Source organism: Babjeviella inositovora (assembly GCF_001661335.1).
Source record: "Babjeviella inositovora NRRL Y-12698 unplaced genomic scaffold BABINscaffold_13, whole genome shotgun sequence".
NCBI lineage: Eukaryota > Fungi > Ascomycota > Pichiomycetes > Serinales > Babjeviella > Babjeviella inositovora.
Window position 1 is genome coordinate 214070 of NW_017566850.1, and position 18628 is coordinate 232697.

Consider the following 18628-nt stretch of genomic DNA (forward strand, 5'->3'; position numbering starts at 1 on the left):
CACGAGGGAGCAGGTGGTTGGCGTGTCAAGGCTTCTGTCGCAGGCTCTTGGAGGCTGGTGAGGGAGGGCGATAGGACACAAATCCTAGATAGATAGAGGATGGCTCTCAAATGGAAATCTTCAGTTGGTGCGTAGTATGCTTCCTGGAGCAATCTTCAATCGTGTAGTGAGGACTAGGTATTCCTGTAAGTTAGCAGGGGTGGACCGTGCAGTATAGGACTTGCTAAGGGGTAAGGTTATGGATAGTCGGGGAATTCGGTCTCATCTGGTGAAACTAACGGTTAGCACAATTCAAATAAGCTGCTCATCGAATGCGGGATGATTTTACAGTCAGTGCAACTCGAAAGTCGGAGACATAAGGCGCTAGAGCTGTCGGCCGGAGACGAATTCCCCATTAAGCACGACATGCGCCAACGTTTTTCAAAAAGTCCTGCATGCAGGCAGCTCGCAAGGAACTAGCACCGGAGAGATACGTTTCAAGGGGGATGTTGTATACCGGAATAAAGAAAACTCGGAGTTGCTAGGGAAAGGATTGGGTGTTTCGGGACTGTTAAGGAGTCCACTGGGTGTAAAAATGTCTACAGCTTCGTGATTACAGCCCGATAACTCTCACCGTGCCAGCCTAATATGCAAGTTTGACCGCGCGCCGCATACATGCATACAATATGCTCTTATGGGGAAATGGGTGATTGGAGCATATGCCTGTAGGTTCGCCGGGTGGTTGAGATACCAAAGTTAAGCCTATATGGCATGCACCTATCTAAATATCACGTAAAGTCCGTCAGAATGGTTACAGGTGCAGTTGGCATCGTCAACCATCGGAGATATTCGCGGCAGGGGGACGATTTCGACGAGGTAGCAGTTTCATCAGCCGTACCTTATACTAATCTGGGACATCCCCCGGTCTGTCGAAAAGCATATGCAGCTAGGAAAGACTTGATGCATAGAGATGAACAGGTACACCCACCAGGGACAGTGTCTGCCATTATCGAGAACCGCTTTAACAAAACAATACATCTCAGACAAAGCGAGGCAACAGGCCACTTTGGCGATTCGACGAGATAAAATATCATGGATAGAAGGCAATCGGAGTACCGCGATGCAACCATACTGCTCTACGTAAATACCTGTGGCTTATCTTCGTATACAACTGGTACAGGCCTATTAAAGAGTTTTTGGAAACTGAAGCTCCATTCATTAAACTTTGTTGTACAGATTTTGTGCCTATATGGCGACCTCAATTCACCAGATCCCCTACACTCAGTGTACTGGAAAATTTAAATGCCATTGTCGCGGTTTTATAAGCCAATTCTACCACAGTAATTACCAATCTTTACCATTTCGTTCTATTTACAGATATTGCGATTCAAAGGCGGTTTATGCATAACCTTCTCCTATGAGCACCCGCCCAGCTACTTGTACTTCATCAACAACTCTCTTTCGCTCCCCAAAACCGTCTCCAAGTACAGATCGACGGTGAAGCCGCTCAGAACAAACTCGCGGAGGTAGAGTTCACAGAGCGCGAGGTCACGGTTGCGGAGAAAGTAGTGGAATAACACGACGTATGTATTGTAGTTGAGCTTGACGCGGCGGAAGGACTGGCGCCTGAGCTGCAACACGATGAGAAACAAGTCGTCTTTTTCCTGGAGCTGGCAAGCCTTGAGCAAGTAGAAAAACGTCTCATTGTCAATACGGATCCACGCGAGCCCCCTGAACTTCTTGACGAGGTCCACAGCGTAATGGACCTGACCGGCCTTGATCAACGCCACGATGTTGAGGTTGAACATGATGCGAGCCATCCGCCATCTGCCCATCATCACCTCTTCAAGAGACGAACCGTAGGTTTTCTGATAGTAATCTTCCTTGTATCGCTTGGCGAGCAAGTTGATAAAATGTGGAAAGTCTGCCACACGCAAACTGTCTTTGACGTCGCGCGGAAGCTCGTGATAGCTCTCGTTGAAGATCTTGAACACAGAGCGATGGTTTTCCCACCGGGCCGCGTCTTCCACACGGTATATCATCACTTCTTTCTTGAATGCGTAGAGTTCCAGAAGGTTCTCGCTCACACTAGAGGCCTGGGCAATGAAGGATGGGGGGTGAGGCTGGTGCACAATGTAGTGTTGGTACACTTCCTTCACAAACGTGGTTTTCCCGAGACGGTTGGCTGCTTTGGCAATGGCCATAAGCGAGCCGTTTTCCACCTGGAGCCAGCCCTTTTTCACGCATTTGTTCCACACCCATAGGACTTTCTCAAATTGGCTTTGCGAGGCGGCCTCTGCCAAAAACAGATTTAAATTGTGTGACGTGAGGTGATGGAGGTTGTGTGAATGCAACAACTGGAGGAGTGTGAAAGCTGCATCCAAGCTGCTCCCTACTAGCGAGGCAAAAAACGACTCCAAGAGGGACTGGTCAAGGGGAATTTTCTCCGCTAGAGCATCGTGTATGAGCGCAAATGCTTGCTGTGACAGGTTATTGTGGAGAACTGCCATGAGTGCGAGGTTGTGTGCCATGGAGGGAGATACGGGCCCACTCCCACAGGCATCACGGAGGAGACGAGCAAGTTCGTAGTAGTGTGGCAGGATCAACGGCAGCAAATAAGCTACATCTAGCGCATTCAAAGAGCGTGCCTTATGGATAAACCTCACCATTTCGGTACCCTTTTCAGGAAACTCCTCACGCAAAAAGTCAAGCACGATGGAGGGTTGACTGAGGATAAAGGGCTCCAACTGGTGGATATTGCGCAGGATTTTGGTTTCGGGATGGGCCTCTTCGACGCGCTGCTCTGCAAGAATCGCGCCCAAGCGCTTGGCCGCGAACATGGTCTTGTATTTGGCGTGGATAAACTCCAAAAACTGTGCGCGGTGAGGGCGTATCAATGGTTCTAACGCGGCGAGGCGTATTGTATCACTTTGTTGCATGCTGAGAAGCTCCTCTGTAAGCGACTGAAGCTGTGTGAATGTGATCTCGGACCCTGGGCTAAGACTCTGGATGCGGGAGAGGGCATTGTGAACTGGGGTGAGACCCGAAGCCGTGACGGATTGGGAGCGTCTCGTCAAGAGCCCCCTTCGCTGGTGTCTTAGACAGTTCTGTATTTTGAACATCAAGGTGTATAGACAATGGGTGGTAGTGTCACGGTATGATATAAACTGATACTTCATGGTAAGTATGGCTCAGTGAAAAATTCCTGGAGTGGTGCGGCGCCGAGATAGTCAACAGCCGCATATGGGGCACCTCAGAGTGTGGGTGGCATGGGAATGTAACGCCTCTACTTGTACCCTCTAAGAGGTCCAGAGTAGATTTATGGTTTAATTGTGTGTACCTTCAAAAATTAATTGAGCTTGGGGAGAGAAAAAGTGGTGATTGTGCAATTATCACTACTCGTTGTAAGCTTCAGGTGTCAGTACTGGAGGTCCCATATGGGATAGCTCATACCGCCGCACGGGTCCTTCAGATTTGGGTCTGTTACTTTCCCATACTATCCTTTTTCCCCGTTGCATAAGTTCAACACAGTCATAAAAAACTATGTTTCTCTAATAAAAGCACTTAGTACGATAGAATGGCCTAAAAATTTCCGTATCTTGTGCCAATCATGCACATCGTCTCTTACAGTTAGTCGTGGAATTTCGTGTGCCTAGGACCATTCCCACATTATGGAAATGATACCTCTCACACCCAAATTACGTAACCCCAGATACCCTAACAACTTTAACCTTTATCATAAATCGATAGTACTATTTCCACTTACTGTCTTGAATCTAGCCCCATCTCCTGTTCGCCAACGACAATCACGTGATTACATTTTGCTTACATAAGCATCAGATTTTTCACGTACCAATATTTCAACATTGACACACACGCTCCGCGGAACCATTCACTTCTTTTTTTTTTTCGCAACAAAATGCTCAGAAACTGTTTCCGCACCACCCGGGCCTTGGGGTTGACTCGCCCGGGCCAGATACCTGCGCTCCGCTCCGCAGGCCTTGCCATGCGCTTCAACTCGACCGCTCCGGTGTCGGAGATCAAGACGCAGTTGACTGCGTTTGACAAGGTCCAGGAGGCCGCTGAAGCCGTGGGTGGCATGACTTCCGATCAGATCGGGTACTTGGACTCTATTGGACTTGCAAAGTCGTGGGTCTGGCCGCCAGACTTGATCCAGAACATCTTGGAGTGCGTGCACGTGTACTCGGGGATGCCGTGGTGGGCCACCATTGTGGCAACAACTATTGGGCTTAGATTGGCACTTTTCCCTTTGTACATCAAGTCGTCCGATATGATGGCCAGGATGTCGAAGATTAAGCCGCAGATGGATCAGTTGCTCGTGGATATCAAGGAGGCAAAGACCACCATGGAGCAGCAGAAGGTGGCGTTGAGACGTAAGAAGTTGTTGCAGTCTGAGGGTATCAAGCAGAGATTCATGATGGTGCCGTTCTTGCAGCTTCCACTTGCTATTGGTTTCTTCACCGGCCTCCGCCACATGGCTAACTACCCGGTCCAGGGCTTCTCTGACCAGGGTATATTGTGGTTTACCGATTTGACCGCCCCGGACCCATACGTCGCCTTGCAAGTCATCTCTGCCGCCTGTTTCGCTGGTTTTGTGCAGTTGGGCGGTGAACTCGGGAGCAACGGCCAGATGAAGCCGTTTATGAAGAAGATCATGACCATCATGCCTATCTTGTCCATCCCGTTGACTATGAACCTTGCGTCTGCAATCATCGTTTACTTCTTCACCAACGCGTTGTTCTCCATCACCCAGACCATGCTTATCAAGTTCAAGCCGTTCCGTAAAGCGCTCGGCTTGGCGGAGTTTGTTCCGCCGCCAGCGGTAGAGGCTGCCAAGGCCAAGAATCAGACCTTCATGGAGAGCGTCAGAGAGACCTTCCAGGAACAGAAGGAAAAGGCCGAGAAAAAGGCCGAGAGGGCGTTGTTGATGAAGGACCAGGCTGATGCCAACAAGAAGAGGGTTGCCCAGGCGAAGGCGTCGTCCCAGTACGCCCAGATCATCAACAAGCCAAGACAGCAGGCCAAGAAATAGGCATTTAGCTAATCACTTGTACATACAATTATATTTACCAAAGTTCAGATTAACTGCAGGCTATACGTAAGGTTTAAAGCACAACAAGTATGAGCTTGAAATCCGCTTGTGCTTCAAACATCCTATTTGGAAGGAATAACATGCACCCTTAGAGTTAATGATCAATCCCAAATTGTCACTATCACGTTTAAAATCTTATGGTTCCATCTTTGGGCAAATTTAATAACCCATGATTTAAACATACCAAGCACAACTCAGGGACGCCCACCCAAAGATGTGTCTCCAACCATCCTTTATTTCCGCCTACACCCCTTCATACACCACGTATATTCGCGACAGAAAATACTATATACACGATTCTTGGCTATAATACAAACGGACGCCACTCATTTCTCCTCTTCGTCGTCCAAGCTGATGCCCAAGGCCTTGGCCTTCTCCTCCAATCTCTGTCTCTTGGCGATGTCGGCTCTCTTCATTCTGAGCAACTCAGCCTGGATCTCGTGAGGCTCCTTAGGGATCTTGTTCAAGGTCTCTGGTGCTGGCCAGAAGCCGGGCACGTTGAACTTTTTGTCAGTGTCGATCCCGACCCAGAACATGACGGCAATCGGCGTCAAGAGGTAGAAACTGAACTGCAAGGGGGTTAGTATCTATAGTAGCTCAAACGGTATATAGCACATACTCTGAAGACCTCCAAGTTGGATCTGTTCATCTTTGGGAATCTAAACATCGACATTAGGTGGGGGTGGTATAGCACGGGAAGAGACGTGAGAGAGGCTGGTAGCTCCGCTTTATGTAAGGCCATCGCTTCGTACATGAATTTTTCCTAACATGCCTGGTAGCGAGCAATTTGCTGACGTAATCGCACCCTGGTGCGGCGGCTGAAAAATATTCCCACCATTTTGCTACACCTTATCTGTTTTCGATCCTCCCATTGCTATGTCCGAACCTGTCTCCAAAAAGCTCAAGTTAGACTCCGAAATGCTCAGAATCTGCACCCACTCCGGCTCCTTTCATGCCGACGAATCCTTGGCGGTATACCTCTTGAAGTCCTTGAAGAAGTATGCCGACGCCGAGGTTGTCAGATCCAGAGACCCGGCCCAATGGGAGGAGGCCGACATCGTGGTCGATGTTAGCGGTAAGTACGATGGCGAAAAGTTCTTCGACCACCACCAGAGAGAGTTTGACGAGGTTTTCTCCGCTGACTACAAGACTAAATTGTCCTCTGCTGGCTTGGTGTACAAGCACTTCGGGAAGGAAATCATCAGCGAAAAATTAAACTTGTCACTCTCCGACGCCAAACAGGCCCTGCAAATCGACTTGTTGTATTTGAAGATCTACAAAGACTTTGTCGAGGCTTTGGATGCCAACGACAATGGGATCAACAACTATGCTGCGGACATCAAGCCAAATTTCCACGACAAGAACATCACCTTGCCTTCCATCGTGTCTCACTTGAACCCATCTTGGAATACCAACCCAACTGACGCTGACTATGACAGACAGTTCCACAAGGCCTCTGCCTTGATGGGTGAGGTCTTTATGAACTTGTTGGACGGGTACGGCAACGGCTGGTTACCAGCCAGAACCATCGTTGAGGATGCCTTCAACGCCAGATTTGACGTCGATCCATCGGGAAAGATCATGGTTTTGGACCAGTTCTGCCCTTGGAAGGAACACTTGTACTGCATCGAGAAAGAGGCTGACAAGGAAAACGAAATCTTGTACGTCTTGTTCGGTGACTCCTCCGGTGCGTGGAGAATTTCCACCGTCTCCTTGACCTCCACCTCCTTCCAGAACAGAAAGGCCTTGCCGGAGCCATGGAGGGGTATCAGAGATGACGCCTTGTCCCAGTTGACTGGTGTCCCAGGCTGCATCTTCGTCCATGCCGCCGGTTTCATTGGCGGTGCCAAGACCAGGGAGGCCGTCATCCAGTTGGCCAAGATGAGCATCTAACCTATTATTTATTTCTGTATTAAGCTTTGCTTTATGTTAATTCCGCTGTATTATTCTATCTGTATATTATTCTTTACCATAGTTATCCGGCTTTATTCTCGTAGACACGCTGGGGTAACATCCTAGTATACGAACTGCAGTAAGAGGTGTATCAACTCTTTTGGCTCTGACTAGTTCAAGGCTGAGCCCACCGTGGATGTGGTCCAAAGATCCATCCTATAGCTGGAATGACAAATGTCCAAATTAATAAATAGGTTGTCTCCAGGTTCAAAGGCTATACATTGTGGGTTTACTATCGGTCAATTATTCCGCTACAGGATTTACTATAAATACGCCTATCTTATTCTGGTCCTTACTCTTTATATCACGAATTTAGAGTGATATTTATTGTGTTGCTGGAAGTTCTAGGGCGTTGACAGAAAACAATTCAAACAGTGTCTCAAGGATACACTACCGGATGTGTGTGGTTGCATTCTTTGTATTCCTTTACCTCGAATTACGTCAGACTGGTGATATCAACTCTAGGTACCAAGGTAATCGCTATTGCCTAAAGCTCTCGTGCCGTCAATTAACTTGAAAAGACCGCAAGCATATCACAAAAAGGAAACACAAATCGCAGTTTATCTCTCAACCGGACTGGTTAATAACGCTAAATAAAGTCAAGTAAAACTAGAATTTAACATAGGCCACTAAAGTCCCTGGATAAATCTCTATCAATAGGGCATCTACTTTGTTTACGCGGCTAGACATACTGCATTGGGATATTATTGCAGCCGGTTTACACGGAGTGAAAATAGATGTGGATATAAATGTATTTGATACAGTATCAATTCAGTTGATCATGGTTCTACTCCAAAAGGAAGGAGTTGGATATATTTTGGATTAAAATAATAACTACATATAAGAGTGGGAGGCTGCTATGATTAGTACTCAGTCACCGGGCTCTGGTATCTATGCAACCGGCTGGATGCATCAACGCCGTATAAAGCTATCCCTGCAGGACATTATGTTTGATAGTCTGCGCGATTCCAACTGAGGGGAAAGAGCCGAGCCACACTCCCCAATATTTAAACACCCCCTTTATCCCTTCTTTCCCATACTGCAATTCTTCTGTATCATGTCGATTAACTTTTTCAAGGGCCACCCGACGGCCGATTTGCTCCCGTCTGCGGCGCTTTCTGCGGCGTCGCAGGCTGTTTTCCAACGCTTCCAGGAAGACCCGTTCCAGTACGAAAACGACCCAAACAACACCCACCCCTTGCAGTATGGTACCGACAGAGGTAATCTCGCGGTTAGAGCCAAGTTCGCAAAGTGGATCGACCGCACATTTACCCGCGCAACCGCGACGGACGCGGACTGTCTCAACCTCACGGGTGGTGCGTCCTACGGGATTATGAACTTGCTCGCACAAACCACCTCGCAGAGCTACACACGCCGCGTGTTTATTGTTTCACCAACCTACTTTTTGATCAATGGGACGTTTATTGATGCGGGGTTCGGTGGTAAGCTCACAGCGATCGAAGAGCAACGCGGCGGCGTGTTGGATCTCGCGTACTTGGAGACGCAATTGCAGCATTATGACTCCGTCTCGCCAATTGAGACCACCCCCACCTTCTCTGACGCCATCCCATCGATGCGCGATCCGAGAAGAGCTAACAGGCGTCTTTACCGTTACGTCATGTACCTTGTTCCGGCGTACTCCAACCCGCGCGGTGGCTCCTACGACCTTGCGACACGCACGCGGCTCATTGAGTTGGCCAGGAAGCACGACGTGCTTTTGGTCTGTGATGACGTTTACGACTTGTTGTCGTTTGATACGCCTCTTGATCAGCCGCCGCGTCCGCTTGCGCGCTTGGTCGAACTTGACAGAGAGTCGATGGCTGACAAAGCGGACTATGGTCACACCGTGAGCAACGGCACATTTTCCAAGTTGATTGGCCCGGGCTTGCGCGTGGGCTGGCAGGAGACCGTGTCGCCGCTCTTGAGCAACCAACTTTCGCAAGGTGGGGCCAACAAGTCCGGGGGCTCGCCTGCGCAGTTGAACACGTGCATTGTTGGCGAGCTTGTGGAGAGCGGCCAGCTCGACGAAGTGATTCAGACGTTACGCGCGACGTATGCGAAGCGTGCACAGTGTGTGTTTGAGTCGAGTAAGTTCTTGCCCACTGGTACCGTGGTGGAGGGCGGCCAGGGTGGTTACTTTGTGTGGATCACCACTCCCGAGGGCTTGGATTGTCGCCGGGTCGTAGAGTTATGCAAGGAGCAGGGTGTGGTTTTGGCTGGCGGTGACAATTTTGAGGTTACCGGCGATGAGCGCGGCTGGGGCGACCGTTCTGTCAGACTTTCTATCAGTTTGTTGAGCGAGAAGCAGATCATACAGGGGATGCGCATTTGGGGATCGGTCATCCGCAAGTTGAAAGAGGAGCAGGAAGAACCAGAGCAAAAGACTGTATGAATTGGAGCTCGGTTATTTAGTTGAGATATACATTGGTCGAAAGTGGCACTAAAATAATGTTCTGATATCCATTTGCAGACTAGCCTGTAGGGAATTCTTTGAAGGACTGCGCTATTTAAAGCTATATTCAGTTATAGTGTATAAGGCAGTAACTATGATACTTTTGGACCCTGTTATTAATAGGTGTAATTGTGCTTCAAACAATGACACACTATATAGGTATGCGTGTGACAGTTTAATAATTGGCTAACACAGGGCTATATTACTGCAGTACTACCTAGGGTTATACCATTTGTCTTTTCGCCAGAAAGTTTTATAGAATTCTCCAATATATCTGAGCCAACCTTGACTTTAGCTGGTTTACCTAATTGTATCAGTGCTATTTACCCCAGGAACCTCATGTTATGCATTGGCCACTCGCTTCTCACCGAATATCATTGTAACTTAGAAGGTGAGTTCAATTATATCGCCCTAAATTGGATTTATATTCAATTATTCCCGTCTATTTCCATTCTTTAACCCAAGATGAATCTTTTGCCGGGGGCCCAACGCAAGATACGCTCAAACCCTGAAACTATAATTTTCACCACATGCGGCCACACGAATGTACGCTTAATTTTGCCGCCCGCATCTTATTGATGTACACCGTCATGAGCCTCTTTTCTGATCATCTCCAGCAGACTTTCTACGGACATCTTTCACTATACTATTGGGCTGAGAACACAATCTGTTATCAGGATCGGCAATTTGACACCGTATAAGTCACCGCCCATGTACAATCCCTATGGACGCATCTTGCTGCCTAGAAGATCCGCAATTCAAGCTCGATCTCATTGATTCGTTGCTAGATGATTTATTTCTGAAACATGAACCCCATAAGAGAGGGATGCCAGTTCTAAACCAAGACAACGCCACCGTGTTAGCGATGCTCTTTCCGCTCACGTTCATCAAATGCATCCGCTTGCTCGAGTTGAGAGCAATTCATCTCAGCCTTCCAGAGCAGGGGCCAGCAGAGGCTATGGAACGCCTAAAATTTGCCACTGTACTCGTTAAGGAAGATGGACTGAAAATTCCTAAGAAGCGAAAGAAGATGCAGGCAGCCAGTGACTCCTTTGTCCATCTACCGAGTTGGTACTGTTCGTGCGCCACCTACCTCCTCCAGTTCCTTGAATCTACCCAAATCCCACAGGAGGGGACTAACGGGGGGTATGGTACCGCGTGTGCCCAAACTATGTGCTTTGTGGATCCTGTGCCCTGTTGTGAACATCTATTAGCTGTCTATCTTGTTCTGAAGCACCGTGGATTGTTTGACAACTCGGTAAGGGTGGAGTTTTTGGACACGGATGCATGGATCAGGCTCAATAGCGATGTTTTTTGATCGCACTTGATACAACACTTTGTGGTATGATTACATTTCAGGGGTTCATATCAATATTCGATTGGGTAGCAATAACCTCTCGAAGCTAGCCAATGCTTGCAGCAGATTATCCCGCGTCCTTAATTGAATTTTAGACCAAGTGTCAAGGTCTGAGATATCCACCTACCGTATCGTTGGACTATTCGGGCGCAGCTTGTCTGAATATATCTGCCATTTGCCTGCAATGTATGTGTTTGACAGTTGAATATAGATCTAAGTGTTGATTTTATATTGGAATTCTGCTAATCCTATGAGCATATACCTTTACAACACTCACTAGTGAAACAAGTACACCTCAAATATACCAAATGATCCTACATCTCAACCACACCTTTTACTAAGCCATGGCCTCTGCCTAGCATCTTGTAGATACCAACGTTCTAAACTGAATTCAAAGGCAACCCCATTTACTTGCCTCCCCTCATCGTTGGTTCTTAATAACCGATTACATTGACGTTTTTATATGTCTCCTGGATATCGTTGGTTGACCTCTGTTTGGGCGTGCGGCTCGGAAGCGTCTAGAAAAATTTGTTTCGGCGGGCGCCAGTGGCCAACTATTTTTTTCAGATTACGAAAATGAACCGCACCGATTTATAGGACACCTATCTAGACTCTCCGCATCTTATACCCTATTAATCGCTATTTATAACCCCCATTCATACATTTGTCTCCTATTTGCATTTTCCTAATACATGTACTCATATCCCCAAAATGTCTAACACGCAAACTCAGTCCACATCCACACATCGCATTTCCAGCATAACCCAGACGCTAAAGTCGCCCAAGCATGACACATATACCGACGATGAGCGGTTTCCTTTGTACTATAACACAACCGCTGCACTTTTTGAGGCCAACCGCGATCTGTCGCGCGCCATCCGAAAACAAAAGCGCAAGGCGCTTATGGATAAATTCAACAAGCTACATTCCAAATCGGAAACCCCACCAATTCTTCCTGTCTCCCCCGCCAGCACAGCCTACAATACGCCGTTCGACTCGGAAACAGAAACAGAAATTTCCAAGTCTACTAGGGCTGCCTCGCCTGCCACCGAGTCTGAGTCAATACCGAAGCCGAAGAAGTGGTCGGACATGTTCCAGGCGGATATACCTAGAGCGGCTTCGCCGGCCCCACTGGCCACAGGGGTGCAAGCCTTGGGGCTTGTGTTGTTGCGGATCATGTATGAGCCGGGTTACTTGCCAAAGTCAAAGATTCCTATCTTGCCCCACGGGATCTTGAACACGGGCAACATCTGCTTCATGAACGCGATTCTCCAGTTGTTGTTGTACTGTGAGCCGTTCTACAATATCTTGCGGGTCATATCACAGAAATCTGCCGCATCAATGGGCAACTCGAAGACGCCATTGCTCGACGCAACGATCCTTTTTCTCAACCAGTTTGAAAAGACATCGCAGGACGCTGCAGACCAGGTCGGCCAGTCGTTGAACCCGGAACACTTCTACAAGTCCATCATCGCCACCACGCGCTTCAAGCATCTCCGTTGGGGCCAGCAGGAGGACGCCGAGGAGTTCCTCGGGTATCTCTTGGACGGGTTGCACGAGGAGTTTGTCGAATCCATTTGCAGTTTGAGTGCAGACGAACGTACCAAGTTGTTAGGCTCAGTACAGGGCGAGACCAGAGTGAAGATGGCTAGTGCTTTGGAAACCATTAGCAGGGGCAACAGCAGTAGCGGCAGCGAGGAGCGAGAAGAAAGTGAAGACGATGAGGAAGACGGCTGGCATGAAGTGGGCTCGAAAAAGAAGGTGGCCGTCAAGCGTACGGTGGAGGTCAGACCGTCGCCGATCACTGTGTTGTTTGGGGGCCAGTTCCGCTCCGTTCTCGATATCCCGAAGAACAAGGAAGCGCAGTCGATCACGTTAGATCCGTTCCAGCACTTCCAGTTGGACATCTCGGACCCTAGGGCCCATACCCTAGAGGACTGTTTCAAGTTGCTCTCCGTACCCGAAATGATCCCTTATAAGTCCTCCACCAACCACGAGGTGATGGCGAAGAAGCAGTGTTTCTTGGACAATTTACCCAAGGTGTTTATTATCCACTTAAAGCGCTTCCAGTACTTCCAGGATGACGCCGAATCTGACACCTACGGGCGCATCGAGAAGCTCAGAAAGACCATCAAGTACTCTCGTGATTTGCAGATCCCGACGGAATGCTTGTCAAACTACTACAAGAAACACCACAAGCAGGCAGAATCCGATAACAACTACAAGTTAATTGGGGTTGTCTACCACCATGGGACCAGCGCCGCGGGCGGGCACTACACCGTCGATGTTGTGACGCCAGATAAATCCAATTGGATCCGAATTGACGACACCAACGTGCAAATGGTGAAGGCAGAAGATGTTGTAGCGATCACTGACGTTGACGGTATTAAGAGCTCGTACATTTTGATGTATGAGAGAGTCTAAGCATAGAGCCATTAGTTATCATCGGGCGTTGCCTCGTGTCTTTCTGGTTTATTTAACGTGTATATTACAAGGTATCGCCTTGGATCTATATTAATAACTATACAAAAAAAAAAGAAAAAAAAATATTGAAGCAAGGCCGATATAGGTTTACAAAAGGCTTAAGTGATTAATTAGTTAATATAGTATATCTGTGTAGGATGAGGAACTTGTGACACACTACAGGATATGTTTATTAATTTCTTTTGGGGCTCCTTTTTTGTTTAACAAAATATAGTATATCTATCGAAACCCGGAAACTTCGGGGTACTCATGTTTGATCTCTTGGTAAAATGTGTCATCTAACAGTTCCACACAGACGGTCGTCAATTTATTCATTTCGATGCGACTCAAGGCATCAGCAACTTTATAAACGGGTAAATCGTGTCATTGTCACTGTTTCAGTGGCATACTATCAACTGCCAACTGAGAGAGATTTTAATGATTTTCTTAGAGTCTCCAAAATAAAGGCTATTTTCTTTCTAGAATAAAAACTATACAAGATAGCAACCCACTAGATACAATCACGACTTTCCACAAAAATAAAAATACTTCTAAACTAGACTCTTTTCCCATTCACGGGAAACCACCTCTTTATATAGCCCTTCTGGATTTGAACCACCACGGTGGTTAAATCCATTGTAATCACCATCTGTGCTTATATTCATCAGAATCACAATGTGTAGTTCCATTTATCGTACAATGCAACGTCAGCGTAACCCCATAAAATGTCGCACCGATCTGGTCTCTAACTTCGGCAGCCATTGCGGCTAGCGCTGTGGCGCAGTGGAAGCGCGCAGGGCTCATAACCCTGATGTCCTCGGATCGAAACCGAGCAGCGCTATCGTTTATCTTATTTTTTTTTTTTTTTGCCTCTAATCTTTATTACAACTATTAAGAAGTTGCTGATGATTAAAAAGCTGAAGGACGGAGGTGAGAGGGGGATATCTCTGAGTGGTTGCGGACTTCACTTAATTTTGGTAGTACAAGTTAAAGCCTGAACTCACAGGGACATTCGTATGTCACGTGCGTCAGATCTTTATCGATATTTTAACGAATGGGGGTAACTCACCTCCCACATTAAATGTGCCTACGGCGATAACAGAAATTTCCATGGTAGTTTCGTTGTAGACCGACAGTTGAGCTTGGATGTTAAGATATGCATCTGCTAGAGTGTTTGAGACCTTGGCCACACCTCTAAAATCTGCTCTGAATAGGAGGGCCTACCATATGTAATTGGCTCAAGAAGACGAAAAATTGTTCTCCCCTGCCCGGTAGGTCTGTTGGTCAGGCATCGCCGGTGGATGAGCGTGAAGACTTATTTCTTGTACCCCAGGTTTAAAACCCAAGAAGGACACTTGGATAAGGTTAGACGTTTGTGGGGTAGACCCGTTCTCCTTCCCGTGCCCTTTTTTAGGCCAAACACTAACTGGTACAACGTTCTCTGTATGCTAAAATTCTAAATACCACTTGCCTCTCAGAGGTAAGTCTCTGGGATCCATACGCGGGGGAAGTTACACAGCTTGATCTATATGGCTCTGCATATATCCACAATATTGCATAAATTCACGTGACTCCCAGCATAAACATATGCAAATGCACGGGATAAGGTAAGAAATGACGAATATGACGTTAGCATTACGCCTCGTGATACAATGCCACCATCACTCCGTATTGTAAGAAAAGCTGACAGGCCACTACTAACGGGTCGCCACCCACAAGATTTGACGTCCTCGCCAATATGCACACTGCCGGCTTATCCTGGTAATCGCCTGACCAGGCGATATGCACGAAGGTGCTTTCCACTGTGTTCTCGAAACTGTGGTTCAAAGTCTAACTGCCACACATTTCAATCATATAGTATGATCCGATCATGCTTACTAAGAATAGTATTGCCTTCAGGGTATCTCGTAATATAAATAACACAGTTTTCCCACAATTGCTGAATGCTTTCGTTTGGTTCATTAACCAATAATTCAATTGACTTGAACTTTGCTTGACTTTACGCATTACATTCACAAGATGACTACTACTTTCGAATCTGCCCAAAACTTGGATATCCACTTCCGTAAGGATCAGGATCAAGTCTTGGCTGACGGTACCTTGACGGTTGCTAGTGGTGAGATTGAACACTCCAAGTACCCAGAGTGGCTTCCAACCTGGGACCCAAAGCAAAAGTTTCCCCAATACACACCATTCGAACACGTTGACAGAGGTCATTTTGCAGACAAGGACTTGAAGAATTTGTTCCCAGAGGGCGGTGACCATACCCGCCAGGACTTGACTCCAAAGTTGGGGAGTGAGGTTCGCGGTATCCAATTGTCTCAGTTGACCGACAAGCAGAAAGATGACCTTGCCTTGTACGTCGCCCAAAGGGGAGTTGTAGTTTTCAGAGATCAAGACTTGAAGGACAAAGGTCTTGAATTCAACAAGAAGTTCGGTGAATACTTTGGCCCGTTACATCAGCACCCATCTTCCGGTGCTCCATTGAACCACCCAGAATTCCATATCACTTATAGACGTGAATCTTCCAACGAGTATGCTACCAACTTTGCCTCCAGAACCACTTCTGTCAACTGGCACTCTGATGTTACCTACGAAGAACAGCCACCGTGTATCACTTTCTTCACCATGTTGGAGGGTCCATCTACCGGGGGTGATACTGTGTTCTGTGACACCGAAGAGGCTTACAGCCGGTTGTCACCGGCTTTCCAGTCTATGTTGGAGGGTTTGACCGCAAACCACTCCTCTTTCGAACAGGCCAGACAGGGGAAGGCTTCCGGTGGCATTGAGAGAAGAGAGCCTTCTCAACATGATCACCCGATCGTCAGAACCCACCCGGTCACCGGTAAAAAGTCCTTGTTCATTTCTACCGCCTTCATCACTAAGATTAACGGCTTGAAGGTTGAGGAATCGCAAGCCTTGGTGAGCTTCTTGTCTGCCCACGCTATCAACAGCGTCGACATGCAGGTTCGTGCCACATGGCAGCCGGGCACCGTTGTCGTCTGGGACAACAGAAGACTTTTGCACACTGCCGTTTTGGATTGGGACGCTTCTAGTGTCAGACACGCCTACAGAATCACGCCAAGGGGTGAACGTCCATTCTAAATATTGCTGGAACACTAGTTTAGAGGTGACTTGTATATTGAGAATGCTTTTGTATAATAGGTTTTAGGTGCATTCTTTCTTATGAGTTATAAAAATAAAAATAACGTTTATGATAATTGTTCGTTGTAGATTGGTACATTATTAATAAAGGACAACTCTTTGGATAAACTAATATATGATGCCACATCCACCTGAGACCTTTGTCGGAGTTCTTGAGAAGCATGCAGTAAAAACTCAGGGCGCATAACCATCAGACGTACTCCCAAAGAACTGAAGCAAAACAAAACCAAATGTATGCCATTCCACTCAATCTATCGTCAGAACAACCTTACATAACTATGACAGACCCCTCTGAAGTCAAGGAGGTGGTACCGCCGCCATCAGCCAAGGTGGTGACGCAAAGCGAGGTGGAGCTCTTCCAGCCCGAAGACATCCTTATCGGCTGGAAGGTGTATGTAGAAAAGGACGGAGAGTTCAGACGCGCAGACATTCTCTCGACTCACACCAGGAAAGGGCGGCTCGTGTTCTACGTGCATTACGTTGAGTTCAACAAGGTATGTTTTGGTACCATGACTTCTCAGATGATACTAACCTTTAGCGTTTGGATGAGTGGGTGGAAGTAGACCGAATCGATTACAAACGGCCGTATGAGTTGCCAAAGCCGGATACGCCGAAAAAGGAAACCAAGGCACCATCCAAGGGGAAAGCTAACTCCAAGGAAGGACAGAAGAAGAAGAAGAACAAGGCGATCGACTCGCTATCGCAGTCGGCCACCCCAGCCCCGTCGACGGGATCCGACATGATGGATTTAGACGACTTGAACGTCCAGGGAATCGTTCCTGAGGGGGAGGAGTTGTCGCGCGAGGAGGAGCTCAAAAAGTTACGGATGGGTGGGTCCATGTCGCAGCAGAGCACCCATGAGACAGCCAAGGTACGTAACTTGTCGAAGGTGATCATCGGCAGCCACGAGATTGAGCCATGGTACTTCTCACCGTACCCTGTGGAGTTGACGGAGGAAGATGTGATCTACATCTGTGACTTTACGATGAACTACTTTGGCTCCTTGAAGCAGTATGAGCGGTTCAGATCCAAGTGCACGCTCAAACACCCCCCAGGAAACGAGATCTACCGCGATGACTACGTTTCCTTCTTTGAAATCGACGGCAGAAAGCAACGCACGTGGTGCCGCAATCTCTGTCTTCTCTCCAAACTCTTTCTTGACCACAAGACGTTGTACTACGACGTGGATCCGTTCCTTTTCTACTGCATGACCAAGCGCGATGAGCTCGGACACCATCTTGTGGGCTACTTTTCGAAGGAAAAAGAGAGCTTGGAGAACTACAACGTTGCATGCATTCTCACATTGCCCCAGTATCAGCGACACGGGTACGGGAAGCTCCTCATCCAGTTCTCGTACATGTTGTCAAAGGTGGAGAAAAAGCTTGGATCGCCGGAAAAACCGTTGTCCGATTTGGGGTTGCTCTCCTACCGCGCGTACTGGTCGGACACAATCATCCAGTTACTCGTAGAAAACGGTTTGGAGATCACCATTGACGATATCGGCGCCCAGACTGCCATGACCCAGGCCGACGTGCTCCACACACTCCAGACGTTGAACATGCTTAGGTATTACAAGGGCCAGCACGTGTTGGTGCTCACGGAACAGGCCATCCAGCAATACGACAAGATGCTTAAGAAGCGGAAGCATGTGCTTGAGCCTGAGTTGCTCATCTGGACGCCGCCGGTCTTTACCTCCTCGCAGTTGCGATTCGGGTGGTAAGCCAAGGTCGAGGACTGGATGCTTCCTGTTTGAGCGTATGGGGATTGCTTTATGAGAACCTGTGGACGCAAACCGAGACTAAAGAGCTTTGTTGGGGTTTTCCATGAAGTGTATATATGTGGTTATGAACCTATCTGGGTAATACTATGAGGAAACGGAATTAATGACATAGGTTAAAGGCGATTTTAGAGATAATGCACCAAGTAATGCTCGGTTTGTGTTCTATGCGTAGAGTATGGCTAATGTCTCCGTCAGAATAATAATCCAAGCTGGCTTTCACACCTTTGCTACATTTGCTGGCCAACTGTTCTAAAACCATACAGTGCTCTAATATATTACTCAATATATCCAAATTAGAATGTATGGAGTAATCAACGTATCATCTTAGGTCCTGCACAGATGCCAGTGCGGCCTTCTTCAATACCA

The 18628-nt window shown here is 47.6% G+C and overlaps 10 protein-coding genes and 1 non-coding gene across 11 annotated transcripts; 9 read left to right on the forward strand and 2 right to left on the reverse strand.

Annotated features, from left to right (window-relative positions):
* Nucleotides 1–589: 589 nt before the first annotated feature.
* BABINDRAFT_94480 (uncharacterized protein) lies at nucleotides 590–1186 on the forward strand. The gene has a single exon (XM_019132958.1). The coding sequence runs from the start codon at nucleotides 751–753 to the stop codon at nucleotides 1063–1065; it is 315 nt and encodes a 104-aa protein (XP_018983156.1). The 5' UTR covers nucleotides 590–750; the 3' UTR covers nucleotides 1066–1186.
* A 96-nt stretch (nucleotides 1187–1282) lies between these two features.
* Nucleotides 1283–3146, reverse strand: BABINDRAFT_163216 (uncharacterized protein). The gene has a single exon (XM_019129778.1). It carries the CDS (start codon nucleotides 3099–3101, stop codon nucleotides 1413–1415), a length of 1689 nt encoding a protein of 562 aa, XP_018983157.1. The 5' UTR covers nucleotides 3102–3146; the 3' UTR covers nucleotides 1283–1412.
* A 732-nt stretch (nucleotides 3147–3878) lies between these two features.
* BABINDRAFT_163217 (membrane insertase) lies at nucleotides 3879–5185 on the forward strand. Its single transcript, XM_019129779.1, has one exon. It carries the CDS (start codon nucleotides 3899–3901, stop codon nucleotides 5030–5032), a length of 1134 nt encoding a protein of 377 aa, XP_018983158.1. The 5' UTR covers nucleotides 3879–3898; the 3' UTR covers nucleotides 5033–5185.
* A 183-nt stretch (nucleotides 5186–5368) lies between these two features.
* Nucleotides 5369–5765, reverse strand: PET100 (Pet100p; the record flags this gene model as incomplete). The annotated part of the gene is made up of 2 exons (XM_019132198.1): nucleotides 5369–5661; nucleotides 5712–5765. The coding sequence occupies 2 exons, from the start codon at nucleotides 5763–5765 to the stop codon at nucleotides 5419–5421; spliced, it is 297 nt and encodes a 98-aa protein (XP_018983159.1). The 3' UTR covers nucleotides 5369–5418.
* A 197-nt stretch (nucleotides 5766–5962) lies between these two features.
* Nucleotides 5963–7074, forward strand: BABINDRAFT_163219 (uncharacterized protein). Its single transcript, XM_019129780.1, has one exon. It carries the CDS (start codon nucleotides 5969–5971, stop codon nucleotides 6983–6985), a length of 1017 nt encoding a protein of 338 aa, XP_018983160.1. The 5' UTR covers nucleotides 5963–5968; the 3' UTR covers nucleotides 6986–7074.
* A 956-nt stretch (nucleotides 7075–8030) lies between these two features.
* Nucleotides 8031–9549, forward strand: BABINDRAFT_163220 (2-aminoadipate transaminase). The gene has a single exon (XM_019129781.1). It carries the CDS (start codon nucleotides 8103–8105, stop codon nucleotides 9435–9437), a length of 1335 nt encoding a protein of 444 aa, XP_018983161.1. The 5' UTR covers nucleotides 8031–8102; the 3' UTR covers nucleotides 9438–9549.
* A 533-nt stretch (nucleotides 9550–10082) lies between these two features.
* On the forward strand, nucleotides 10083–11265 carry BABINDRAFT_163221 (uncharacterized protein). The gene has a single exon (XM_019129782.1). It carries the CDS (start codon nucleotides 10222–10224, stop codon nucleotides 10813–10815), a length of 594 nt encoding a protein of 197 aa, XP_018983162.1. The 5' UTR covers nucleotides 10083–10221; the 3' UTR covers nucleotides 10816–11265.
* Nucleotides 11266–11440: 175 nt separating this feature from the next.
* Nucleotides 11441–13436, forward strand: BABINDRAFT_163222 (mRNA-binding ubiquitin-specific protease). Its single transcript, XM_019129783.1, has one exon. It carries the CDS (start codon nucleotides 11566–11568, stop codon nucleotides 13276–13278), a length of 1713 nt encoding a protein of 570 aa, XP_018983163.1. The 5' UTR covers nucleotides 11441–11565; the 3' UTR covers nucleotides 13279–13436.
* Nucleotides 13437–14086: 650 nt separating this feature from the next.
* On the forward strand, nucleotides 14087–14158 carry BABINDRAFT_t317. Its single transcript has one exon. It is a non-coding gene; the product is annotated as a tRNA-Met (tRNA).
* An 836-nt stretch (nucleotides 14159–14994) lies between these two features.
* On the forward strand, nucleotides 14995–16531 carry BABINDRAFT_163223 (TauD/TfdA dioxygenase family protein). The gene has a single exon (XM_019129784.1). It carries the CDS (start codon nucleotides 15337–15339, stop codon nucleotides 16420–16422), a length of 1086 nt encoding a protein of 361 aa, XP_018983164.1. The 5' UTR covers nucleotides 14995–15336; the 3' UTR covers nucleotides 16423–16531.
* A 229-nt stretch (nucleotides 16532–16760) lies between these two features.
* ESA1 (NuA4 histone acetyltransferase complex catalytic subunit) lies at nucleotides 16761–18513 on the forward strand (the record flags this gene model as incomplete). The annotated part of the gene is made up of 2 exons (XM_019131153.1): nucleotides 16761–16976; nucleotides 17021–18513. 2 exons carry the CDS (start codon nucleotides 16761–16763, stop codon nucleotides 18200–18202), a joined length of 1398 nt encoding a protein of 465 aa, XP_018983165.1. The 3' UTR covers nucleotides 18203–18513.
* Nucleotides 18514–18628: the final 115 nt, after the last annotated feature.